The sequence below is a fragment of the Bos grunniens genome, chromosome 11 (assembly GCF_055505025.1).
Source record: "Bos grunniens cultivar Pamir isolate PY7600 chromosome 11, Bosgru_T2T1.0, whole genome shotgun sequence".
Taxonomy (NCBI): Eukaryota; Metazoa; Chordata; class Mammalia; order Artiodactyla; family Bovidae; genus Bos; species Bos grunniens.
The window spans coordinates 103,938,179-103,966,034 of NC_141175.1; the positions used below are offsets into that span (position 1 = coordinate 103,938,179).

Sequence of the window (27,856 nt, forward strand, 5' to 3'; positions counted from 1 at the left end):
GCATCAGGAGCATGGATTCAGCTGCCAGAGCTGCCCTGCCCAGAGGAGCATGTGGTCCCCAGCTGTGGTGGTTGAATAACACCAGTAGGGGCACATCCTTTTGCTGGAGGAAACTGGAAATCCGAGCATTAAGCCCACGAGGCACACTTTCCTGGCAGGAGCGAGAAGCTACAGCCTTCTGATGTGAACAGGATCCTGGGGGAGGTAGTCAAGGAGACCGAGGACGTGAATCTCCTGCTGGTGAGAAGGGAGGATGCCAAAAAGTGGGGAATATTCCTTCCGGTCCACTTGCTTTGGGGAATTAGAAAAAATTACATGTATGTTCTCTAAATGGGGAAAGCCATAGAGAGGTTAGGGGATATTCTCACAAAGAAGAGAGATCTCTGATGCTGTGAAATATAGAAAAAGCTCAGGGACTTTCCTGAAGGTAAGGCATGGCAAGAGCGGTCATTTCCCTCCACCAGACACACCTCTTTCAGAAGCGCCATCAGAGAACACAGTCATTGGGTTGCAACAGAAAGAGGAAATTGGAACAGCTTCACAAACATGGTGATACTAAAACTATCTCCTTTAAGGACTAGTTATTTGGAATTTAGTGAACTTGGTAACATATTTTGCAAACCAAACTTATTATGAGGCTTTAAGAATCATTTCAGTGTCAAATTTTGAACTGAAAATGAAAAATTTGTATCAGCTGCAGCCATATTCAATCAGTGTTGAACTCTTCACCTTCCAAATACTGTTCTTCCTGCCTTTCACTATGTTACACCCTCATGAGGAACCAGAAGAGGGGTTTTCTGAAAATACTCTGTCAGCCCCAACTGAAGACCCCAAGAAGGAAGAAAAAAAAGGAGGGGCAGAGGGTGGAAAGTTGGATATCTGGCACTCTGGTCCATAGCTGTCTGGGACCATGTACCCCTGGTCTCACCAACCTTAAATGGTTGGTTATAGTGGATTTGATATTTTATTTTTTAATTTTATATTTCATTATTTATTTTTAATATAAATTTATTTAAATTGGAAGCTAATTACTTTACAATATTGTAGTGGTTTTGCCATACACTGACATGAATCCGCCATGGGTATACACGTGTTCCTCATCCTGAACCCCCCACCCACCTCCCTCCCCATCCCATCCCTCTGGGTAATCCCAGTGCACCAGCCCTGAGCACCCTGTATCATGCATCGAACCTGGACTGGAGATACATTTCACATATGATAATATACATGTTTCAATGCCATTTTCCCAAATCATTCCACCCTCACCCTCTCCCACAGAGTCCAAAAGACTGTTTTATACATCTGTGTCTCTTTTGCTGCCTCACATATAGGGTTATCATTACCATCTTTCTAAATTCCATATATATGCGTTAGTATACTGTATTGGGATTTGATATTTTAAAACAAAATTTTGTCAAGTGATGTCCTGTTGGAGTTGTAACCTACAATTCATTTCTTTAATTAGTCCTTCGAAGAAAGCACCATAATTTTTTTTTAATGGTCTCATTTAGTGCAATGGTGTGAAGATATGCTAAAGAACCACCAAAGGGAGGTGGTACATTTAGAAAGTGAGTGAGAAAGACAGAGAATGAAATCATGGTTGCCAGGGCGCAGGGGAAGGATTCAAAGAAGGGATAGTTAGGGAGTTTGGGATGGACATGTACACATTGCTGTACTTAAAATGGATAGCCAACAAGCATCTACTGTATAGCACAGAGAACTCTGGTCACTGTTATACGGCAGCCTAGACGGGAGGGGAGTTTGGGGATGAAAATGGATACATGTGTATGTCCGGCTGAGTCCCTTCGCTGTTCACCTGAAACTATCACAACATTGTAATTGGCTATAACCAATACAAAATAAAAAGGTTTTTTTTTTTTTTTTAAAAAGAACCATCTGCTCCAAATGTATGAACATCATACAAAGTAAAGATATCTTAGGAAAAAAAAAGAGCGGGTAAGAAAGAGCTTCTAATGAGAAGGACCTACCAGAAGGAAATCCCCATGTAGACACAAAATCAGACCTACGCCTTTATTCTGTGTGCTCACAGCTGCCAGCTCCGATTATGGAAACAGAGACAGATTAGGCTCTGAATTTAGCAGGCTGGATGCGACCTCTGCTTAGGAGAATTAGATGCTGTCTCTTGCTAGCAGAGAGGCAGCCAGAGCAACAAAACAGTGGAAATTACAAAGGGGGACAACAGGGTCGATGAATGTCTCTGCCGTGTAAAGACCCAGAAGCTGGGGTAGGTCACTAGCAGTGGAGAGTTTTAAATAAGGCCTGGGGCAGTACTAAGGTAGAAAATAATGAAAGGCTTTAATTTTAATTCTAAAATAGTGATCGATAATCTTGAGTTTAATGAAGATGGTCGATACCTAGACCCATGTATCCATATTCCTTTATTAGGTACTGTAATTTGGATATCAAATTGCTTGAGTAGGATTTTGAGATGAACAAAAAACAGTGCTATTATTTAAAAATGAAATATTCATCTAGAAAAAGGACTGTAACATCTATTTTCAACAATCATATCTAATAAAAGCTTTTCTGTGGAACTACACGCCCTCAAAGAGTCTTGCTGGGCATCCCCTAGTATTCGTTCATCTGTTCATTCTTCGAATTGTCCTTGGGTACATCTTGCAGGCTGGACTCTGGCACCCAGGATATAGAAGTAGATCCTGGCCCCTGCTTTCAAAGACTCATGTCCAGTAAGAGTGATGACCATTAAAGTACATGGCCCAAGACAAGGTCTCATAATGAAAATGTTTACAGGAGGCAGTGGGATCACCTCACCATAGAGGACTGGAGTCCCAGAACATCACACAGGAGTGGTGGGATGCTTGCCTTTGATATTGGAATTCCCCAGGCAGCCAAGGGCAAGAGTAGCATTCCAGGGAGGGAATACTTAGCCTATGCAGAGGCACAGGGCTTTGAAAAAGCACAGCATGGGGAAAAAACTACAAGTTTATAAATTTAGTATGGTTAGTGTGCAGAGGGCTTTTGGGAGGATAGTTGGGGAGTAGCTAGGGGAAAAGTAAGACCAGGTAGGTAGGCTTGGTTCAGGTCAACAAGAAGGTAAGCTAGGTTAAGAGGAGGCATTTCAGGGAGGAGGGAGCTTTAGTGCGGGAGGGACAAGAGCAGATTTGCCTGTGAGGAAGATTCTTCTGCCCAGCCCTCAGGGTAGATGGCTGGACAGCAGGGCAGGAGGAAGCCTCCTGACCTACGGAAGCACGTGTGCAGCAGTGCTGAGAAATATTTGCAAGCTGTTTATAGAATATGTCTGTCTTTAAATAAATCCACTTCTTACCTATGACTCTGTCTCTCACTGAATTCTTTCTGCAATGAGACATCAAGAACCTGAGCTTCATTATGTCCTGAGACCAGGAGTGTGGTCTCAGTTAAAAGACAGTGGGTTCAAGTTCCAGTCTGGGTTGTGTGGTTTCAGATCTGGGTGGTGAAGGGAGTCCAGGGTAGTTGACTGAGCAAGGACCCCAGACTGAGCAAGACCCCAGCGGGGTACAGATCTATTAGGGGAACTACTGACTGAAACTGCCTGCCCTGGCTAGGCACCATAGTAGTTATCTCAAGCAGGAGGTCCTGGTAAGGAATGTGGAACTAACAAGCTTACCATCAACTGGAAGAATTCAGGGAAGGTCAAAAGGAGAGAGGAGACTCCAGTCCACATGTCCTACCAATCTCCCAGAATCCTATTGGCTGGAATCCATCTTGGCTGAGTGACGTGTGCACCACCAGGAAGGACCCTGAATCAGAATGACTGGCCAGATACAACCCGGAAACTAATCCCATCACCATAAAACCAAGACTGGGAGCCACATGGCAGAGTAGTCCTCCTGGGTTCCCTTGCCCTGCTGCTCTCCACAGAGATGCCCCTTCCTGATAAAGTCTCTTGCTTTGTCAGCACATGTGTCTCCTTGGACAATTCATTTCCAAGTGTTAGACAAGACCCCACTCTTGGGTTCTGGAAGAGGTCCCTCTTCCTGCAACAGACATACTGGGCAGATCAGTGTAGGACAAGGAGGGACTCTGACGTCAGTGGGAGGGATCCAGGCTTCCACAAGCCCAGAGGTGGGGAAAGCAGCACAGTGAGAGAATGTCTGGTGGTTTCTGTCTATGAAGCACAGGTGAAGCCACGGGGATATGGAAGGTTGGCACCTAAAGATGGCCCAACCTGTGCTCAAGGTCACCTCCAAGGTCATGGCTCTGACCCCAACTCTGATGTTCCTTGTTGGTCCCAGGGACTTGGGTTCTTGCCTACTCTCCAGGTCTCAGCTTTTTCTCACTGATTTTGCTTTAATCCACCTTTCCAGCTTTTATTGATCCTGTTGCCTCAGATAAAAATGTGTTCACTCCACCGCTGCCCCAGGAAACTACCACCCACCCACACTCACCAGGGCACGGGTAAGCCAGGACCTGCACCTTCCTCTCACCAGCCATGGGGAGAGGCAGCGGCTGATTGGTCCCAGGTGCAACTGAATCTAACCTGAGCTTTCTAGGAAGATTGCATCTTGGAAGGCCTTGAATCTTTACCAGTGAAAGGAAAGTAATTCCTTCAGATTTATGACAGGATTGAATGCTTTTCTGAAAGGTCAGTAAAATACATAATGTTGAATTTGAGATTAGAATCAGATAGACAAACAGCCAGCAGATAAAAGGTGTGATGTGGCAGGAACCATCATCCTAGACCTGCATTTTAGCAGGAAATCCTCACTTTTGCTTTTCTCTTCAAGCCTTTAGAGATCATGGATCTCAACTCAGAAGCAGATGAAAAGTACAAAGACATAAATTAAATTCAGAAAGTAAGAAGTTGGGTCCACTTACGCTTTTGAATCCTCCTGAATTGGGGGTGAGTTAATATGAGAGCAAGAGAGAGTATATTTGTTTTGGCTGATCTTAATGAGTGCACTCCGAGGGCAAAATTCCTGTAATAATACCAAAAGAGTTCATTCAATTTAAATCAGAAATATCCACAATTCAGATGTGATTTTATTTTGCTAGTACAGCCCATTGTAATAGCTACCAGCCATTTTCCTATTCTGGTGACACTTAAGAGAGTAGTTTGAATGCAGAGTCTAACTTGGTAATTTTATGCTGAATAAAAGTCATCATTGAATCCTTTCTGTCATTTTTCCACATTCTGGATCATTTGTCAAGTTCACCCCGCTAAGATGCGTGTGTGCATGCACAAACACACACTATTTCATAGAACTATCTTCCTTTCCGTCTTAACTTCAGCCTTGGCCATCTCCTTTCTGGACTTATAAATTGTCACCACCACCTGATGCTCAAAGTCCCACTGTCAGCCCCTGGGTCTCCCAGAATTCCTATCAGAATTGTCCTTGGCATCTATCTTCCATACCATGTTATCTAGTCTCTATGGCCCTGCTGCCCTGTGGATAATTTCTGAGGTCCTTCCTGGGCTCCGAGGCTTTTCCTCAGGGACCCTGGGTCACCTAGAACCCATTCAGGGGCATCTCTTCCAATGACCCTGTATCTGCTTTCTCCTCTCTTGCCTGGTGGAAGTCCCCAGAGCAGGGCCACCTGGCAGAGATGCTTCCCACCCACTTCCAGCCTTCTTCACTATCATCCAAACAGCCCCAGAAGAGTCCATCATCCCTCAGGGGTTTTCCTGGATTGATGAGAAGGTGCCTTTCTCCCTCTTGATCTATCGGATTGGATACAGCACTCCAGGGGACCCGGGCTCTGATGGCCTTCACTCATCCATCCTAAATTTCATCCCTTCATCCTAAAATTCACTCACTATGACCCCTTCCCTGATGGACATACCTCAGTTACAGTCAGGAATTGACAAGATATTTTAATTCTGTTTACTAGGCAGTTGGGCACAGATATTTAGAGAGCAGGCCATAAAACCAGACTTCCTGGGTTCAGATGCCTGTGACACCGCCACCCTGGGTATGACTTCACTTCTCCACTTCTGGCTTCTTATATACAAATGGGGATATGCGTATGTACCTCCAACTGTTCACTGTGTGTGAAGCACTTGGGTTTGTACCCATGCCACATAGAAAGTGCTGAATACAGTCAGCACGACAGTATTTGCTTGCCAATACATTTTCCAGGCATATTACGTGGGCCATCAAAACAACATTATTTCCATTAGAAACATCACTTATGCAAGCGCTTTATAAAACCATGGTGAGAATGTGCTCATTATCTGCAGCAGTACCAGGGGTGCAAAGATGGAAGGACCCAGGCCCAGCCTTTAAGGATTTGGGAGATTGGAGAGGGATCTGGTGTGAGAGGAAGGCAGGACGGTGTGCAAGGGGATCTGGGGGCCTCAGCAGAAACAGGGCAGAGTCTTCAGGGGACAGGAGTTTATATGGAAGAAGATGGAGAGGGTGATCCAGGAAGGGTTAAAAACCTAGAGGCTTGAGAAACTCCACTGTGTTCAGGAAGCAGTGAGCCTTCCATGTGGCTGGGAGTCAAACTCACAGGGCAGGCGGGCAGGCTGAGGTTGGGCTGGGCTTTTCCTCGAGGTGGAAGAGAAGTGTGTGTGTGTGTGTGTGTGTGTGTGTGTGCAGGGATGGAGCAGGGGCAGGTGGCACATCAGGTAGGCAAGTGACCTCATCATTGTAACCTGATATTTTTTCTAAAACTTTTAGGAAAAATACATAGGGAGGAGCAGTAGGGAGACAGAGTGGGGCTGTGAGAAACTGGGGAGGCTTTTGACGAAGCCAGAACTGGAGCAAGCCTCCCCAGTCCCCCAATGTGGAACAAGAGCCCCAGAGACCATCTGATGGGGGAGTTAGGAGAGCACTGTGACTTAGCAAGGGCGGACTTCGAGTCGCCCAGTGGACGGAACTCTAACCACAGGAGCTGGATGTGCAGGGGAAATAGATACAGCCAGAGCAGGAGAGAGCCAGGCACTGCACCCGAGAAAGGCAGCGGTCAAGGAAGCCACTTTCTGCCTAAAGAAAAAGTGCTTTTCTAATGAAAGTCTACTTACTCTCCGGTTGTTACACTTTAAAACTGTGTAGAATTTATCGTCAGCCATATCTTGATTTGGAAGTGCAATAACAATGGCGGGGACATAGAAGTCAAATCCTTTGGGGATCACAATTTTGGCAAACACATAATCTCCAACCTGTAGATGAGAACATCTTTGAGAGCAAATATTCAGCTTATGGATCTTAGAGACAATAGTAAATAAGCTTGTTTGAAAACTCTCCAAGATGCTAGCTGATGCTAGGATTCAAACACATTTTTTTTCTTAGTTGGAAAGAGTTATAGTTCCAACATTCTTTGGGTTCATAGGGCCCTGGCTAGAATTTTATGATTAGTTTGGGGAAGCCACATTCAGCAGGGCTTCACCTGCCAAGGGTCTCAGGGACAGCCAGCGAGGTGGCGAGGGGTCTGGAAACCAACTCTTACAATGACTGGTTGAAGGAACCAGGACTCTTTGACACAAGAATGAGTTTGAACGGAGGAAAGGAGTGTGTTTGTTTAATGTGGCTCTGAATCTCACACCTGAAATCCATGGGGAAAAGTCACAGAGAGAGAACTTCCAGGAGAAACAAAGTCTGGTGAAGGGACACACAAAGTTTTGGGCATCAGTCAGATAGAGGGGATTCATGGTCGGGGGAAAGTGCCCTGATGTGCCTTTGGGTCTGCCCAGGAGATGCGGGAACAGACAACCCACATGAATCCTCTGAGTGCCCCTCAGTGCTTTTTTTCCTCCAGGCTCATATTATTTAAGAAACAGCAGCAGTGGAACTCTGCAGAGGCCTTCTCTCTACTCTGGCCTTGGTGCTGGAATAAGGATAATACAGGAGAATTGGCAGACACAGCATGGCTCTGATGAATTTATAAGTAGATGAGAACACATCAGCCCGGCTCACCCCTGGGATGCACATTTAGGGGTAACTGCATTATGGCATCAAGGTCTGGCATCAACTGACTTATGGTGTCAAGGCAGGTGCTACCTCTGGTCTTTTTATTCAATCTGTTTTAGCATGATTTCCTGCAGTGAAAGCTTCCAAGCTCTAGCAGTTACAGCAACTCCCTTCCCCCACCCATCTATTGTCTGTAAAGCAACAAAGGCCTCAAGGGACATGCGAGCACGTCTGAGCTATTTAAATAGGGCATTGGCAGATAAGGGTCAAGAGCAAAGAAATTGGTAAGCAAGAGGTCACAGGAACAGGGGCTGCTGCTGTCCAAAGCTCTAGGAAAGGTGAAAAGGGGCCCAGGAACAGCTAGCTGGAGCAGGTACCTGGAGCAGTGGGCAGGGCATGGCGCCCCCCACCGGCGTGATGAACGAGATGGGCACAACCTTGGTGTCTCCATACCTGAAGCCCACAAGTGCATGGGTGGGGTTCACACACCTCTTCACAACTCCTATAAGGAATCAAATTATTGAAATAAAATATAAAGACAATGCCTCTTCCCTTAGGCTTGCCCCATCTCTTGGGTTTGCTAAATTATAACACTTTGCCTGCTGAAATCAGCGAGCCCCTTGATTTCTCCACTGCATAATGCTGGGTTCTGTGTGATGCCTGCTAGGGTTAACCAGCTCAGACAGCAGTGCCGTGCTGTGGTCTGGAGCTGAGCTGGGAAGCTGAGAGAACACACGTGGGAGCTTGTTCAACCAGTATTCCCAGAAGCCATCCTGATGGGAACACTGATCCTAGAAATACCTTCTCCCTGGAGGCTTCCTACCATCTTATTTATTTATTTCAGCCATATTTCCTTCTATAATATACTTGGAGACAGAAAATCATTATTGTTAAATTGAGAAAGTGAAAGGAAATATGAATTCCCATCCTCAGCTTCTCATCTGATATTACACACCCCACAGCTTCCCTAAAATGTATAATCAAAAAACGAAGGAAAAAAAAAAGTAAGTTTTCTTGTCTTTTAGTTATATGGGGAGATTATTATAACAGGAAAAGAATGTATCAGTGTTAAGGTTCATGTATTTTGTTATTTATCCTAGGTGAAATTAATTTTCCCATTGCAAAGGGATTATTAATATTAGGGAGAGGTTTTTGACAGGGACACTTCCCCAGCAGTAACAGCTTCACTTGGACCCCCTTATCCTGAGACAGAAATGTGCTCGCCCCCATGCTGGGCTCCAACGGCCTGAGTGCCTTGGCTTTCTTCCCCACTCTAGCTTACTCGTTGGCCTTGGTGAAGTCTTAGGTACTGCTGCTGCTGCTAAGTCACTTCAGTCGTATCCGACTCTGTGCGACCCCATAGACTGCAGCCCACCAGGCTCCGACGTCCCTGGGATTCTCCAGGCAAGAACACTGAAGTGGGTTGCCATTTCCTTCTCCAATGCATAAAAGTCAAAGTGAAGTTGCTCAGTCGTGTCAGACTTTTAGTGACCTCATGGACTGCAGCCTACCAGGCTCCTCTGTCCATGGGATTTTCCAGGCAAGAGTACTGGAGTGGGTTGCCCTTGCCTTTTCCGGTCTTAGGTCCTTCCAAGTGGCAAAGAAACAGCTGCTAGCTTTCATCTTGAGTCCACGTATCTTGTTTCAGTTATTTATTTATAAAGGATCTAATCCTTTTATTTTATATTGGCCACACTGTGAAGCTTACGGAATCTTAGTTCCTCTACCAGGCATCCAACCCATGTCCCCTGCAGTAGAGGCGCTGAGTCTTAACCACTGGATCGCCAGGGAAGTTCCCCATGTTTCTTGTTTTAAATGGCCAAAAAAAGGGAAAGCTTAAAAACAAAACAACTGCCCTCCCCCTGCCACACACACACAAGAAAACCAGCTTTATGTTATCTATTTTCTTATTGGACTAAGATGTTTGGGTGGTTTTTGAAGTACTATTTACACATTTTTTTTACCATAAACTGACTCTACCCTTTTCATCAGGAAAACAAACACTACTTTTTATAAAGAATTCCTACTATGAAAACAAAGAGCCACTGTGAGGTGAGAAGAATCCTTCTATGCCCAGCATATGCGTGCCCCGCCACAAGCACCAGCCAGTGCCACAGAGCAGGGCTGAGGGTCCAAGTGCCAAGACGACCTCAATGGCCAGGGTGACCCTCCTCGAATTCTTAGCCTTTGGGACTGTGTAGAATCCAGTCTTAAAACTGGGGTGCAGTTTTTCGGGTGTCTGCCTGAGTTGAGCAGCTGTGCAGCTGCATGGCCCATGGAGTCTACACCATGCATTAGCTTTTTTTTACATAAAAAGGCTTCCTGCCCCTGATCTAGATCATTAGACCTAGACATTTGGTATGTTTCTACCATCTCTTTTTTGTTTCAATCTCTTCATTCGTGGGTTTTTGTTCACCTCCAGAAATCAGTGCAGTTTCTTCCCAATTAACTGTAGAGCCAGCCTCATGGTGTTGACACCTGGCTGGCTGTTAATCAGGCCAGAGGACCCAGAGCTGCTGGCCTGTCTGGTTATGGCTCAGCCTCTGCACTAACTCCTTCTCTACCTCATTAAGGAGTTGCTGCCATTTCCAGGTCCTGATTCTAGATCGGCTTCCTATTCTGGGATGCCGTTATGCTCCAGTTTCCTTCTGCCCTCAGCCCCAGAGAGGTGAGAAGGCATCTCCCAGGGCCATTTGGGGCTCTGGCTCTGGAGGTTGGACCGGAACCACCTCCATGGCTTTCTGTCTTCCTCCTACTGGAGGCTCTGGGATCCCCATCTTCCTGGGTATGAGTCAGCTTCCCTACCTCTGCTGGGGGATTCTCCTATACCCAGGTGGGGGGAGAAGGGGGTGCCCCCCAGTTGAGACCCTCAGTGAAAACACTGCTCATGCCCAAAGGTCAGAGGAATGAAGAAACAGTTTAAGTAGACAGCATGGGTCAGTTCATTTAGCAAAAGAAAGCAGGGGTTGTTTTCAATCTTCATTCCAAACAGGAATTTCTTAGGCTGGAGTGCAGATTTTTTTACCTCTGGCTATAAGAACCTTCTGATATTCACAGCTGGGCTGGGATTCCGTTTCCTGGAAGAGGCATCTGTTCTGCTCAACTGGAAACGTGCCTTCCGCTTGCCCCTCCTCCACTGACTTCCAGCCTACACATCTAGTCATCATAGTCTCTTCCTCCTTTAGTCTCAGAGGTTTCCTTTGTAGTTCACTGTGCTGGTTTTGCCTTTTTGAATTGCTCTTAAACTTTTAAAACTACTGTTAAAGTTTTTAAACTTCCAGCAGTGTTCTATACCCCCAGGTGAGGACCCCAGGTGAGTTGTTTATATCTCCCAAGAAGCGGTAATAGAAAAACTCCATAGGTAATTAACACTTTCCAATTTCAAAATGCTGCACATTATCAAATTTAATCGACATCACTATCTTATGGGGATTTTCATTGTTTAAATCCCATTTGGAGAGAGAAGGAAACAAGCTCAGAATACTTCAGTGATGCCTGTCAGCTGGCTGGTAGAGGCAAGAAACAGATTTCAAAAAAAAAAAAAAATTAGGATTTTTCTGGTCCTAAATCATTACACCTGAGAAAGTATTCTGTTTCCCACCCCCAGCCTTTTTTTTTTTTTTTCCTGTTGTAACTTGTTCTGATGGCATAGTGCAGAAATCTTGCAACCCAGACTTTTCATCATTGAGGATTTCCTGAGATAAAATGCTGCTTTTTACTGAACAACAGGAAAGATGACACAGTTCCTACAAATAATGATTAAAATAAAGTTCTGAAATGTGTCCGCCTTCCTGATTTTCAGCATCCGGATGAACCAGGCTATCAGCTTGTCACTTCTGTTCTGCACAACACAGTCTGATCTCCACTAGCTAATCCACACTGATCCCTGGAGCAGAGGTGGTTGTTGTTGTTCAGTCACTTGGTCGTGTCCGACTATTTGTGACCCCAGGGACTGCAGCATGCCAGGCTTCCCTGTTCTTCACTACCTCCTGGAGTTTGCTTAAACTCATGTTCATTGAGTCAGTGATACTATCCAACCATCTAGTCCTCTGCCACCCCCTTTCCTCCTGCCCTCAATCTTTCCCAGCATCAAGGTCTTTTCCAATGAGTCAGCTCTTTGCATCAGCTGGCCAAAGTATTGGAGCTTCAGCATCAATTCTTCCAATGAATATTCTATGAATAAAGGACTGATTTCCTTTAGGATTGACTGGTTTGATCTCCTTGCTGTCCAAGGGACTCTCAAGAGTCTTCTCCAACACCACAATTTGAAAGCATCAATTCTTTGGAACAGAGGTAGCCAAATGGAAATCCCTGCCCTGATTCCCAAGGGTGGCAGCAAGAACTGAGCCAGCTTTGCTCCTGCCTAGACCTGGCCTTAAGCAAAGGACGCTTTGATCCAATTGCTCTGAAGCTGCCTTCTGCTTAGTTGTTTTTCTCTAGAAACATTTATGAGGCTTTGAACAAATATTATCAGAAAGGAGTCACCAATGAAGATCATGCCTGTGCTCCTCAAAATTCTATCTGGCCTTCCTTTTTGGAAGGGGTAAAAAAATTCAAGTACAATATCCTAGTTGTTAGTTCTACACATATGTCTGCTAGAAACCCAAATTCCTATTTAAGTATTTTTCCCACTTAAAAAGCAGATTTAATTAAATGTAATAAATAATTTTTTAAAAATGGTGACTGGGAGTAGGATTGACTACACTTCAAGGTATAATCTTTTCGATTGACATCTCTTCTTCTGGGTTCTTTAAGCTCTCTTTCCCCATAGGCTTTTACATGATTTCAGTGAGTACTTCTGTGCTGACGTGTCAAAAATTTCTGTCTCTGGACAGATTTCCTCTCCAGACTCTAGATCCATATCTCCAACTGCGTCTCTGACAACGTTAGTGTCTCATGGTGCATCTACGATTCATCGTGTCCCAGACACATTTGCCTCTTCCTCTAAGGAAGAGGATGCCATAGGCATTCCATTCTCAGGGTTTCTAGTGAAGCTTCTAGTGAAGCTTCTAGTGAAGCCCTGGTCTTCCCTTGCTAGAACTCTCTCCCCCAGATAATCTCATGGCCCCTTTTAATTAATTTATTTTTAAATTTTATTTTTTAAATTTTTTGGCTGTGCCACATACTATGTGGGAACTTAGCTTCCTGACCAGGTTTCAAATCTATGCCCCCTACAGTGGAAGCCTGGAGTCTTAACTGATGGACTACCAGGAAATCCCTTCTTGCTCCTTTTGAAAGTCCTGATTAATATATCACCTTACCCATAAGCTCTTCATCGACCACCATACTTAGAATTGCAACCTTCACCTTTGATGTGCTCAATTCTCTTCGTGGCTCCATTTTCCTTCATAGCCCTGGATCTGACACACTACATATTTTACTTATTCAGCTGCTGTCTGACTCCCCCACTAGCACGTAAGCTCCATAAAGACAAGAATTTTCTTCTGTTTGCTTACTTGTTAGACTAGCACTTTAGGAATATTACATACATGGAACATAGTAAATATGTAATAAAAAACTTGTTTACTAAACAAATGAAAGATTAATGTAAGTTTTTCTGGCGATTACTTCTCCACAAATATGGGTAGAAACCTCATCATCCTTTCATTTTAGAAGTGGAATACCTTAGTACGGCTTATGAAGTGTCAAAGTGATAGGGAAAGCACAGTTTGAGAACTTCTGGTCCCTGATATCGTATTACTTAACAAAGGAATTTTACAAAGTAAAATATCTACCTACCTGGAAAATAAAAGCCATTTTCATCACATCTTGCAATAACCTTCTGGCCTCTGAGTGGATCCAATTTTTTTGATTTGTTTTTCTTTGTTGGAGTTCCTTGAATTTTATGTTGCTAAAAAATAAATAAATAAAACATTAATAATCACAGGAACAAGATAGTTTGTTATTCTCTGATGAGAATTATGTCACTGAAGAATTACAGAACACGCACATACTATATACTCACTCTGGAGGACTCTCTGTTGTGGAACAGGCTTTTAAACTTGGACAGATATGGGGAACTGCTGCACATAGAAAATGAGGCAGTATTTCCAGCCTAATCTAATCAAGTTAAAATGAAACCAAAAAAGGCAACCTTTCCAGAGCATTTAAACAGGACCTAGAGTCTTAAAACACAATATTTAATATAATTAATATATTAAACTAAAACACAATATTTAATATAATTTAATATAATTGTAACATTGTATAATATTGTGTAGTATAATATTAATATTGTATAATATTGTGGAGTATTATATAATATTAATATTGTATAATATTATACAAGCCAAAATGCAACATACAAAAAAGCACACAAACATGATCAATTCTCAAGGTAAAAGGCAATCGACAGACCACAGAATTGAGATGACTCAGGCATTGGAATAATCAGATAAAGACTTTAAATTAGCAGTCACAACCGTAGCATGAATGCCAAGTCACTTCAGTCGTGTCTAGTTCTTTGCAGTGCTATGGACCATGGCCCACCAGGCTCCTCTGTCTATGGGATTCTCCAGGCAAGAATACTGGAGTGGGTTGCCTTCCCCTTCTCCAGAGGATCTTCCTGACCCAGGGCTGTGGGATGTGTTCAAGTTTTCGGACTCACATAGCTTTTAGCTTATGTGGCCACAGACAAAAACGGAAGATGACCAATACCCTTTTGATGTTCCCACCGAGTTGGATTTTGCTTGGGACCCTCCATTCTCATGGAATTTCTGGTTTTAGAAATGCAGTCAGTATATCAAAGAGGATGGCCCAACATCAATGGTAGATGGTGAATATCATCTGACTGTTCCTGAGCTTTCAACCAGAGGAGACATCTAAGCACTCCTTTCCATGGCCGATCAGAATGACCTACTGCCAGTCTGAAATGGTCTCAAAGAGATGGGACTGGACCAGGGGACAGGAGAAATGGGACCAAGTGCTATCCAGGTGGTTGTGTGAGCTTGGGCAGTATGCTAACATTTCTGGGCTTCAGTTTCTGCGTGTGCAAAATAAGAGGACAAAATAAATGACCTCTAATGTCCTCTAATATCTGTCCAGAAGAGTCTTAGCCTTAGGAGACTTTCTGAAGTACTGGAGAAACTGTCAGGTCACACGCATACAAGGGCAGGAACACAAGCATGATACCCTGGCTTGTCGTTTCTACAACATAACGGAAAAGTCATGGTCAGAACTGTGACACGAGTAGCAGAGTTTTCCATCATAATTACCCCAAAGAGATGCCCACACCACAGACTACACAAGAACTGTAGTCAGTTCCTTGATGGAAGACTCCATGTACAGTATGTTCTTGTTATTGATAGAATTCAAAATCTTGAAAATTCAGAATATGCCAAATTAAATCAGATGTCACATAAATACCTCACCTTTACATAAATTTAGTTTCCAAAGCCACACTACTTCACACCATCAGTGTTCATATCAAAGACCGATCAGCCAGGGAGACGGTGTTGGCCCCTGAGGCATGAGGCGGTCTTATCATCTCCAGACCAATAATAACCTATTATTTACAAAGGATTTCCATGTTGATTCTAGAAAGCCATTTTTCTCCTTTAGATTTCATCAGTATAACAGACCAGTGGTTTATTAGAACCTATGCTTAGATTCATCTAAAACTCCTTTTCAAAATTCAAAATAAGAATAATCACATAATTTATTTGCCTAGCCTCTTTTTATCTCTAGATTCCAAATATTGATTCTCTCAACCAGAGAGCTTCTCTTAGCCAGAAGCTAACAAATATGATTGCTCTCTACAGTTCTACAGGTACAAATCTGTGAAGTCATTTGCCCAAAATCATCAGAGAGCTCTTTTTTACCTTCCTATAGTTGTCACTCACTTCCCAATGCATCTAATACAGAAAAACCACTCACTCTGTGAAGACCTTCCCTGCAAGGGTAACAGCAACGAATGGAAGCGATGCAGAGGGCTGCTCGTGTTCATTTTAACACACTGAAAATGCTACCTAAGCAACCGCCTTTCTGGGACTTCCTTGGTGGTCCAGTGATTGAGACTCCACTCTTTCAAAGCAGGGGGCTTGGGTTCAATCCCCGGTCGGGGAACTAAGATCCCACATGCTGTGAGGCACTGCCAAACCCCTCCACCACCCCCCCCCAAAAAAACCCTGCCTTTCTAAACAGCCAAAAAGTATCACCCCTCCTTCACATCATTCCCACACCACACCTTGAGTTCACCTGAAAGGACCATTACAGCTACTACAGGGCTTTGCACACTCACATTCACTCTGCTCTTGTTTCCAACTATTACTACTATTGGCAAGAACTCGCTCCTGGCTGTTTCTATAGCATGGAGCTGTATGGAAGGAACCTCTCACTGCACACTCAGTGATTCTTCCATATCCCTGCACAGGCAACTCAGCTATACCACAGATAGAGCAGAGAAGCCTCGGCAACGCAGACCTATGGGGGCCAGCTTTAATATATGGATTCATTCACAGAAATAGAGCACTGGTCTCTCAGGATGGTAGGACACCAGTCAGGGCAGCTAGATACCTCATCCATTCAGCCATAACGCCGATGGAACCTTTCCAGAGAGATGCCATCCTGCTATTTTTGAATCTTGCCAAAGACTTCATATTTTTTAAAAAATGTTTATTTATTTGGCTGCACAGAGTCTTAGTTGCAGCACATGGCTCAAACCCAGGTCCCCTGCATTGGGAGCACGCAGTCTTAGCCACTGGACTACCAAAGACTTACTAAAGACTTTAGAGACATAGCCCATACTAGAGGGTGTTCCCTGACCTGCTCCTTTTCTGCCATAAGGCAACTAATCATATGCGCAAGCAGATCAGATCAGTCGCTCAGTTGTGTCTGACTCTTTGCGACCCCATGAATCGCAGCACGCCAGGCCTCCCTGTCCATCACCAACTCCCGCAGTTCACTCAGACTCACGTCCATCGAGTCAGTGATGCCATCCAGCCATCTCATCCTCTGTCGTCCCCTTCTCCTCCTGCCCCCAATCCCTCCCAGCATCAGAGTCTTTTCCAATGAGTCAACTCTTCGTATGAGGTGGCCAAAGTACTGGAGTTTCAGCTTTAGCATCATTCCTTCCAAAGAAATCCCAGGGCTGATCTCCTTCAGAATGGACTGGTTGGATCTCCTTGCAGTCCAAGGGACTCTCAAGAGTCTTCTCCAACACCACAGTTCAAAAGCATCCATTCTTCAGCGCTCAGCCTTCTTCAGCTTGAAAAAGAAATCTTTGGAGGATGAGAGTCACAGGGGATGGAGAATGAGAGAATGAGAAATGCCAGCACTAAATAAATAAGCCAACCTATCTGCAGGCTCAGGGGCATGGGAATACTGCAGGCCAGTTTTAGTGAGAAAGTCAGATGGGCAGTGATGCTGCAGTTAGGGATGCTGTTCTCTGGGTAATTTGATTCTGCCTTGTTTCCAAAATTCAGAGACTCCAATTCACTCTTTTGCTAGATTCAGTTATCAAGTGATGTATCAATAGATACAGGATCCAAGATACAATGCCCTCCTTTTGTTTTATTACTTAGTTTCAAGGTCATGTTCTCAGGTTTGCATTGGTGGGGTGGAGATCACTAAATGTTTGATGCTTTAGAATTTTCCACTTAACAAACAGCATGTTTTCATATCAGGTACAGAACATACTTCTATGATGTAAGTAGAACTAGTCTTTGGCTCAAAATCTTGTAAAATCACTGTATTTTTTTCCTGCCTCAAATCATTGAACTCTGCTGCTGCTGCTGCTGCTGCTAAGTCGCTTTAGTCGTGTCCGACTCTGTGTGACACCATAGACGGCAGCCCACCAGGCTCCCCTGTCCCTGGGATTCTGCAGGCAAGAACACTGGAGTGGGTTGCCATTTCCTTCTCCAATGAATGAAAGTGATAAGTGAAAGGGAAGTCGCTCAGTCGTGTCCAACTCTTCACGACCCCATGGACTGGCAGCCCACCAGGCTCCTCCGTCCATGGGATTTTTCAGACAAGAGTACTGGAGTGGGGTGCCATCACCTTCTCCAGAACTCTGCTGCAAACAACCCCTAAACAGTACTAGCAGCAGATCCAACATGCTTCTCTGGCCATATTTTGTCCTTAAAGCCAAGTAAAGTATGACTGCTGTGATCAAGATACTACACGTAGGGCCAGGGATCTTCTGACCTTTCCTCTCCATAGAGTACCTAATTATGAGATTAGAACATTTGGAAACTCTTTTGAAACCTAGTGAGGAGAACAAGGCCAGCCTGGAGCATTTTCTGACCTACTCTCTCCTCTCATTTATACGTAGAGGGGTTTGCTCCACCACAGGAGTATCCAGGATCTGTGTCCCTTTTAGACATGAGTTCTGGAGAGAAAATGAGAAAATAACCTTACAGGAAGATGTAAACCAAGGGTGGCCAACTCCCGCCCAGTCCCCGAGGCAGCAGAATGGGAGTGACCGACCCATGGTTGCTGCTGTTGGTGTTCAGTTGCTAAATTGTGTCCGATTCTTTGCAAACCCATAGACTGTAGCCCGCCAGGCTCCTCTGTCCATGGGATTTCCCAGGCAAGAATACTGGGGTGGGTTGCCATTTCCTTCTTCATTTCTTCTACCCATGGTAGAGAGTTGAAAAGACTTGGAGAGTTTTCCTTTCTAGGAAATTTGCATTTTAGCAGGAGTCAAACTAAAGCCATAGAAGTGAAGCTCTAAGTGGAATTTCCTGTCCCAGCTCCCTCCATTTCAAGAGGAGGGTAAGTCTCCTTGCAAGATTTCTCAAGCACAGCAGGTCAGTGCTGGGCTCCTGGGGACACTGAGGAGTCCATCTGTGAGCCCAAGGCTTAAGAGGGAAGCTGCAACCAGGAGAACATGCAGAGAATTATTGTCCCATTTCAGAAGTTATGTTGTGGCTGACTCTTTTTCTATCCCATAGACTGTAGCCTGCCAGGCTACTCTGACACTTAGTTGTACTTTCAAATCCAGAGCAGGGTTGGCAAGTGCTTTTGCGGAGCTTTGTTCCCCTCCTCCTCAGGGAATTTCATAATGTTAGAAAACGCAGGAGCAATACACGTCCGCAAATTTCTGTGCAGTTTCTAATCCCCTCTCCAGGGGTGGCTTGGCCTTACCCTCATCCTGGTGTGGTTCCTTGAGCTGTGTAAACAGGTGCTTACGAAGCACAGGAAACAATGATAGAATGAAGAAGCCCTGAATGGCCTTGAGTCAAGCACACAGCAGCACTGGACTAGGGAGACTTAACCACTCTGATAGTGAAGTCTCCAACCAAATCTCAATCCATATCAACTCAAAAGGCTTTTGTGGAAGGGTGAAATTTTTTCAGAAAATTGTTTCTTTTTTTTTGGTAGTATCTAAAGTGTGTTAAGTCTCTCAGTAATGTCTGACTCTTTGCCACCCCAAGGACTGCAGCCTGCCAGGCTCCTCTGTCCATGGAATTCTCCAGGCAAGAACACTGGAGTAGGTTGCCAGTCCCTTCTCCAGGGGATCTTCCTGACCCAGGGATTGAACGCAGGTCTCCTGTATTGCAAGCAGATTCTTTACCATTTGAGCCACCAGGGTAGTAGCAAAGGAACCTAATAAATATGCATTAGATGCTGAATCAAATTATTTCTGTAGCTTGAAAAGCACATTTGTAACATCTTCTCAGGGAATATTCCTTCATTGCTCTTTTAGGGAAGAATCAAAGAGAGGAAAAGTTGAAAAGGTTTTAAGTGTTTAAACCTGAAAATTACCGCAGCTCTGAAGTCTGTACTTTGGATGTTACTGATAGTCATCCATAGGCATGCACTTCAGAGATGCACATACTACAGCCACTTCTGTGCCACTGCCTGCAGTGTGGACCACCACCAGCTGACTGCTGCGGTTGTACAGAAACATCTCAAGTGAGGTGATGGTATAAAGAGAAATGCTGGGCCTGTAAGAAAACTTTTCAAAAGAATCTCTGTGCTGCTTACTCTGGTCCACCCATCTGCCCCTAGGTCCATTCTCTGCCCTGCCCTGCCCCATGTTCCAGAAGGCTGACCCCTCCAAGGACAACATGACCCAATTTTTCTTGTTGACTGACTTTCTGATAGGCAGAGCCAATGGGAGGCGGGAGGTCAGAGGGCAGCAAGGAGAGAAGGGCTGGGGCATTGGTTCCAACCTCCCTCCCTGTCTTTTGTCTCTCCACAGATACCGCCCCCCGAAACCCCAACTAGTGGACTGCACTCTTGCAGGCTCCAGTACCACTATTTCCCTCCACCGCTGAAGTCCAGAGGCGCTGACAACTTCCCGCTTTGCCAGTTCTGGGGTGAAATCCCCTTTTAGCTGCCTTGACCTGCCTCCCCCTCTGCAAACAGTCCTTTCATTAATGTTTCTTCACTTGAAGTGACTGAATGAGATTCTGTTTCCTGCCTGGACCCTCCTTATAAGCCCTCTGCACTCAATTTTCCTCCTCCAGCCAGTGAAGTCAATGATCACCCCCAAACCTGTTTAGGGTAGAATTTATGCCAATGAAAAAACGATGAAAACTTCCCTGGTGGTCCAGTGGTGGAGAACCTGCCTGCCAATCAATGCAGGGGACCTGGGTTTGACCCCTGGTCTGGGAAGATTCCACTTGCTGCAGGGGAACTAAGACCACGAGTCCCAACGACTAAGCCCATTTGCTCCAACTACTGAAGCTGAGTGCCCTAAGAGCCCATGCTCTGCAATGAGAGAAACCACTGCAGTGGGAAGCCCACAAACTGCCACGAAGACCAGCTCCCACTCGCTGCAACTAGAGATAGCCCTCGAGCAGCAATGGAGATCCAGCACAGCCAAAAATAAATAAACAAAACAAAAAAAAAGACGAGCTGTGTGGCAGGGGAGTGCTGGGGTCCACCCATCTGAAATCTCTAGCCAAGAGGGGTGCCTTCAGCTTTAGAATAAAAAGAATCAAGGTGTTGATTTTTGTTCTTGGAGCTGATAACCCCCCCTCCCCCGCTTTCCACTCCTGAACATCAGGGTACTAGACAGAAACTTTTCTGGATACTATTTAGAGTTGGTGGGAGTGTTTCTTCCCTTCTTTGAACTTCCTCCATTGGCTGGTCTTCCTGAGCAGGATCCTCTCCTAAAATCCCCAGCTAACCATGGCACTACCATGACACGGGCAGCATCTTCCCTTTGGCATCCTTGCCCATCACACCCGGGCGCCTCACTCTCTCTGGGATTTCAGCCCACACTGGCCAGGTGTCCCACCACCATCGTCTCACAGGAGCCCATGGTGGGTCTGGTTTCCAGACGTTCACGTATCGCCTCAGTGTGTGTGTGTGGTTCTTTGTGTGACGGCATCTCGGATGCACAATCCAGACTTGCTAATTCCCCGCCTGCACGCCAGGGGACCCTCTATGTCACAGTCTCCAGGAAGTCAGTCCTCCTATCAGACTCAAGTAGCAGCAGAAGAGACTACAGGTTCCACTCGTGGAATGAGAGGGGCTGGCTAGTCATAAAGGGTTAAGGTGTGATGCCTCCCTTTAAAGAAGGAATACTGCTGCTGCTGCTAAATCACTTCAGTCGTTTCCGACTCTGTGCGACCCCATGGACTGCAGCCCACCAGGCTCCCCCGTCCTTGGGATTTTCCAGGCTAGAGTACTGGAGTGGGTTGCTGTTGCCTTCTCCGAGCTGTATAAAGATGGGTTATGAGGCAGGAATGACAGACAACTGGTTCAATTACTGTTTGGGAGAAAACATAACAAATGACTCTACTTATTCTGACTTCATTTTATACAACTCAAAGAAATTTCTAAGTCTCCTGAACTACTGTTCTCTCGTGTAATGTCATAGTCACAATCCAATATGTTTTCAAATCCAAGTGGTTTCTTTTCATCACTCATTCTCCTATTCCCTTCTCACCCAGTCTCACCCACATCCTCCCACCTGTGGTGCATTTTCCTAATGCTCTCTTTCTCCTGGACAACTTTCCATGGAATGGAACATTTAATTAGCTATTTCTCAAAGCCAAAGCCTCCAGATTCCTTGCTGGCCACAACTTGGAGTAGTAACCATGTGCAGCCAGCTGGGTCAGCTCATCTCCAAGGTCTCTATTCAGGTTGTTCACAGATGCTTATAGCTTAACAAGACTTTCCACCACAGTGTGTTTCAAGGCAGCCAAGGTTACGACTGGGGCTGCCCCACACCAGGCTCCCAGGGAGAACTCAGGAGGTGAATTGTATCTTGGATGCCCTTGGTGCTTTCCACCATCCTGCAGCCCTGAGGGCTCAGGATGGGCTAATGTCGTTGAACTCCTCAATCATGGCAACAAGAGCGGTGCTGGTGAAGGGAGCTTTCCAGTGGAATTTTAAAAGTTCAGAATTAAGAGACTTTCCTGGTGGTGCAGTGGTTAAGACTCTGTGCTTCCAGTGCAAGGGGCATGAGTCTGATCTCTGGTTGGGGAACTAAGATCCCACATGCCATGCAGTGTGGCCAAAAATAAAATAAACACCAGGAAGATATTTCTTCATTAAAAAAATAAAAGTTCAGAATTAAGACCTTTCTTTCCATTATGCAGTCAGTAATCCAAGCACCTGTCTCCAAGGATGCCACAGAATGAGTGGATTACAGAAACAGGGAGAACAGTTAAGCATGGGATGTGCCCAGTATAATGTGCTGGGCAGAGCAGGTAAAATAATGATTCACACCCTACATCTGATCTTGCAAAGAACTGCCAGGGAAAGTCTGAGTGGAAAAGCAGGGCACAATCTAGCCAGACACTGGCATGTATAACCACTTCTCCCCACCACTAATCCTGACCAACAGAAAAATCATGAAGCTGTCCCAAGCTCAGGAACCAATGTGTGTCTACGCTGGGTGCCAACATATGTCAGGGGAAAGTATCTGAGAGTCACAGACCCTCAGGCTCCATGATGCACCCTCGACTGGATCAAATACAGGGACCACTCCCTTCTGAACACACATGGGCATTTCTGATTGCCTCTCATGCCAACCAACTTTGACCACCTTTTGCTGTGTTATCAATAAACTGTAGGGGATCTTAACAAAAACCAGGTTTCTTCCTCTCCAAATTACAATCATTGATCAAAATCTTTGGCCTTTGCTATTAGAATTTAAAATGAGACTCTAGTTATATCTGAATCAATAAAGATGACTACATATGTGATGGATTTTTCACTGCAGGATCTCAAAAAGTCTTGCAATCCTGAGCTTTGATTTCAACCATTTTTCACACAGAAAGGTTGACACCTGTTAGTGGGTCATGAAATCAATTCAGATAGAAATGAAATAAAATATCACACAATACATCACTTACAGTAAGGAGAAGCATCCCCTTAAATATTACACAGAAAATCTTCCTTTGCAGAGGGCCACACTCACAGTGGAAGAAATTGTGGATCAGCTGCCAAGTATGAACCTCTCCCACCCATTCCTTACCTGTGGACAACTTTCCTGGGCACATGGGTGCTGCCCCGAGCAGACAGTGGGGGCTTTGGTCACCCAGTAAAGTGACAGGGCAGTGAAAGGACATCTTTAATCCTTGACCAAAAAAGAGGGTAGCAGTGGACGCACCAATACCATTACATGAATTCAATGTCTTCTCTCGCTGTGGCTCTCACGTCAAGTTCCCACCATCTTTTTCTCCTTTCCTTTCTATGAAGATCTTCAAACTAAAGTCTTCACTTCCTATATTTATTTTCTCAACTTCTATCCACCCCTCCACCTTCTGCAAACTGGCTTCCACTCCCCAAAGGCCACCAAAACTGTTCTGGCTAGGATGATTACTGATATCCCTCTTGAAAGTCAAATGGCTTTCAGACATCATCCTGTATGATTATTTCAAAACTCCTCAGTAATTCATTAATTGTAAAAATAGCAATGATGGACAATGTGTGTTGAGACAGTGTTTCCCGATGAACATTTAATGCTGCACACTGTCCTGAGCATTTTATGTGAGCTGTCTCATAACCATCTTGCAGGTGGCCATTATGATTTTTCTCACGTAAGGATGAGGGACCTAGGCTTAGACAGCCTAAGGAAGGTCCCTCGGCTGGAGTGTGGCAGTGCTGAGACTTGAATTCAGGTCTTTCTGACTCCAGGCCCAGGGCTCTTGCCACCTCTCCTCCTTGGGCTCCGGCATCACAGCTCTCTACCTGGAGCTTCTGCTTCTCCAGCTGTCCTACACTGGCCCCTCTACAGTCTCCCTTTCTCATTACCTCAAAGAACCTTCAAATCTATCTCCTTAACTCAGACTTTTCTCCTAAACTCCAAACATGTGGCTGCCTATGGGCCTTTCTCACCCAGATGCCCTGGGGACATCCAAGAATCGAGAGGACCTAAAGAGAGTTTCCTTTCCTTTCCTCTCATGGTACCTCTTGCTTCTGTTCTTCTGTTTATTTATTCATTCAAATATTTGGGAGTGCTTACAAGGTGTCAGGCAATACTCCAGCAATACTAGAAATACCTAGAACACAATGGACCAAGCCCCACTCTTATTCCAGTGGAGGATGCAGATCATGAACAAATACATACATAATGTCAGGTGGTGAAATGTGCTATGAAGAAAACAAAACTGTGGTAAGGGGTGAGAGAACGACACGGTGTTTCGAAGGGCTGTCTCCTCAAGAGGCAGAGGGGATACGGATGTGGTGGTTAACAGTGCCTCTGTCTCTTAGCTGTCCAAGATGGGAAGTTTGTGGGTGTGCTCAACTTTGCCCTCTGGCTCACTGCACACATTCACTTTCCACCAACTCATGCCTCTTTCACCTAAACCCTCCATACTGTACTGACTTGGCTCGAGGATCAACGTCTCTGAGTCTGCACCTGGTTTTGGTCTTTTCCCCCTACACTGAGCCTTATCTTGCTGCCAAAATAATCTTTCCAAAACAAAAATCTGTTCATGTTTTCTGCTTGCTGTAAATCTCTCACTGGTATTCATTTCCTACAGGATAGAGTCCCTGATTCTAAGAGAGATTTTCAGTTCCCTGTATTCTGGCTCCATCTTCCCTTTCCCTGTCTCGTCTCCTGCCACACCCCTGGTGAATACACCATGTTCTTCCCCTCTACCTGTCTTGGCACACACAAGCTGTTTCTCTCACTCAGAACACTTCTCACACTCCCACCCGCAAATCCCTACACATCCTTCTGGATCAAATTCAATCACCCCCTTCTGTGAAGACTTCCTCAACTCCCCAGCCAGAATTGTTCACTTTTCCCCATCTTCCAGTTGTTCTATGGCTATGCCTCTACTGTCATATTTGTAATACTCTGATATAAGGGTCTGGGTTTCATTCCTTCAATAAATACTTTTGAGCACCCACCATGTGCCAGCCATCATTCTCAGTGGATGTAGCTATGGATACAGCTATAAGTGAGGCCAAACAAGATCTCAGCTCTCATGGAGATTATGCTCTAATACAGTATGTCTCCTACATTGGGCTGAACCCATGTCTCCAATGGTAATAACAAGCCCCTATTTTGTGTTCAATGTATAGCTTCACCTTGGCAGATCCCAAGGAAAGAGAGAAGAATGTGACAGCCTATTCACTGACTGAGATCACCTGTGCCATGAATCTGATCCATGGTAGGCAGTGAACAAATATTTTTGGATGAAGAAATTGTGGAAATTATTTTACTTCCCACTCTGTGGACAAGAGAATAAAGAAATAGAACAATTAATTCATATCCCACGAACAATGAGCCTTTGAATCCCACAAATCTAGACAAATTCAGAACACACTTTGTTCTGAATCACAAGAGGCTTCTTTTCACTACATTAGCAACACTCCCATTTTTAAATTTAATGTAAAGTGTAGATGAAAGAATCCTGCTGTTGCTGCTGCTCAGTCACTCAGTTATGTCTGACTCTTTGAGACCCTGTGGACTGTAGCCCTTCAGGCTCTTCTGTCCATGGAATTTCCCAGGCAAGAATACTGGTGTGGGTTGCTGTTTCCTCCTCCATGTGACCTTCCTAACCCAGAGATCAAAAGCTTGAAAATTCTGCTGTTAGGCAGTAATGTCTTCAGAGCTCAACATGGCAAAGTCCATCATTTAAGACCTGTAATGGTCTGTTTTCTCAACTAGAATAAGAGTGGGGCTTGGTCCCTGTGTTTAAGTACTTTTAGTGCTTAGAATAGGGCTTGGCACCTCAGAGGAACTCATAAATATTTCAATGAATAAATGAAGGGACAAACAGGAAGAGGCATGATGAAAGAAAAGATCTCCAGGGAGAGGGAGTTAATTCATTTTCAGCCTTCTTGATTCTTGGGTGTCCATGGGACATCTAGGTGTGAAAGGCCAATAGACAGAAACACATTTGGGGTCAACAGATGGTGCATTCCAAGGAAAGACTGAACAACTCTTTGAGGGGGTCACTTTGTTTGAATAAAAACAATATTAAGAATCCCAATACATATAAATAAATAAAACAGACTAGGTAAAAGCGAAAATAAAGATATGATAAAACTTTTACACTCTGCAGAAAAGAAATAGCTTTTGACACTAAAGGGGGAAAAAGCCATTTTCAGGGGAAAAATTAAATTAAAATAAGCAAATAAAACACAACAATCTAGAATAGCAAAAACAGAATTTAAAACCAGGCAAAGTCAGTATCATTTAGCAAAGACTGAAATAAAAAATAGATGAATCTCAAAGGTCAATTCCTTGGATATATTTTTTATGCCATCAAATGGTGAATATATGAAAATTATATAGAAGTCAGTAAGATTCTGGATGAACTATTCCAGGTCTACACACACTCTACTACAGTCAGAAAGAGAATATTTATTATACAGGCAGCAAGTATTTAAAGCCCCCAGGTGTTTATGTTCTTTGGGCCAAGAGTCCCACTTCTAAGACCTTATCTTAACAAAATAGTTCAACTGTATGCACCATAGAAGCATCAAAACATCTGAAAGGAAAATTGAAAAAAAAAAAAAAAAAACCCAAATGTCCAACATTCAGTGAAGACTTAAACCAATGAGGGTAGTTATACACCATGGACTATCATGTAACTACAAAAAATGTCAATCTGATGGTTCAGCAAAAACAGAAAGAAAGTATATAAGACAATGCTAAATTGAAAAGTAGAATATAAAATGATTATGGACACTGTGTATCTATGTGTAAAATTTATTCAAGGAAGAAAAACAATTAAAAGTAAATGAGGATTTAAAGATGGCGGAGGCGTAGGTGGACATGGAGTACATCTCTCTCCACGGATAAATCAGGAATACACCTTCAGACACAGAAGTGCGTGCAGAACACCAGCTGAGAGCAGACAGGAGTGCCTGACCAGTGGAAAAGAATATATAGAACCACACAAAACTCAGTAGGATGAAGGAACTAGGGGCAAAAACAGGAGTGTTAGCAAGACTGGACCTGCCCTCGGCGGGTGGGGGAACTGAAGCAAGGTTCTGATCCCCATATCAGGGCAACTGTCTGAGTCAGAGGAGAAACATTTAAGTCTGAGAGGGAAACAGCTGATCTGTGGTAGCCTAAATGGAAGGAGAGTCAGACAGTCCTTGCTGCAGCCATACATATTCCGGAAAGGGATGAGGTCCCCTGGAAGGTGCAGTGGCTGGGAGCTGGAGTTTAGGGATTGTGGAGCAATCCCAGGGCAAGGGCTGCTGTTGATTGCGGAGAGACGGATCGAGGGGATGTGAGGGAGGAGACTGTGGTGAGAAATGCCTGTGGAGGAAAGCTGGGCAGCCGTGGAAGCAAGGCGATACTGCATAGTGGGTGGAGCCATCACCGTAGCCTCTCTCTCCCTACAATAGCCAGCAGTGGCAGCTGAACAAGAAAGGCTGGCCCAGAAAGTGCCTGACGCACTGAACTACAGAATAGGACCCCACCCAGGGTGCTCCTTTAAGTGCCTGACACCCCGATCTACAGAGTAGGATCCCAACCAGGGGGCCCTCTCTATGTGCCTGATGCACCAAACAACAGAGAAGGACCCCAGGCAAGGAAGCCTTGTAAGTGCCTGAACAGGCAGAGCTATGGAGAAAGACTGGCCAAAGAGGCCTTCTGATCACCAGCTACA

At 44.7% G+C, this 27,856-nt stretch overlaps 2 protein-coding genes across 8 annotated transcripts in view; both read right to left on the reverse strand.

The window, feature by feature from the left end:
* The window catches only part of CNGA3 (cyclic nucleotide gated channel subunit alpha 3), a 71,122-nt gene extending 66,182 nt beyond the window's left edge, over positions 1-4,940 (reverse strand). Inside the window, exon 1 of the mRNA XM_086328097.1 lies at positions 4,840-4,940. The gene's annotated coding sequence lies outside the window, so the exon portion shown is untranslated. The remainder of the gene's footprint in view (positions 1-4,839) is intronic.
* The window catches only part of VWA3B (von Willebrand factor A domain containing 3B), a 169,877-nt gene that overhangs the window by 4,819 nt on the left and 137,202 nt on the right, over positions 1-27,856 (reverse strand). For all 7 annotated transcript variants that reach the window (XM_086328085.1, XM_086328083.1, XM_086328081.1 and 4 more), the window contains 4 exons: positions 13,614-13,725; positions 8,252-8,376; positions 6,989-7,126; positions 4,840-4,940 (listed from right to left, as the gene is read on the reverse strand). In XM_086328085.1, coding sequence (XP_086184211.1) covers positions 4,840-4,940; positions 6,989-7,126; positions 8,252-8,376; positions 13,614-13,725 — 476 coding nt within the window. The remainder of the gene's footprint in view (positions 1-4,839; positions 4,941-6,988; positions 7,127-8,251; positions 8,377-13,613; positions 13,726-27,856) is intronic.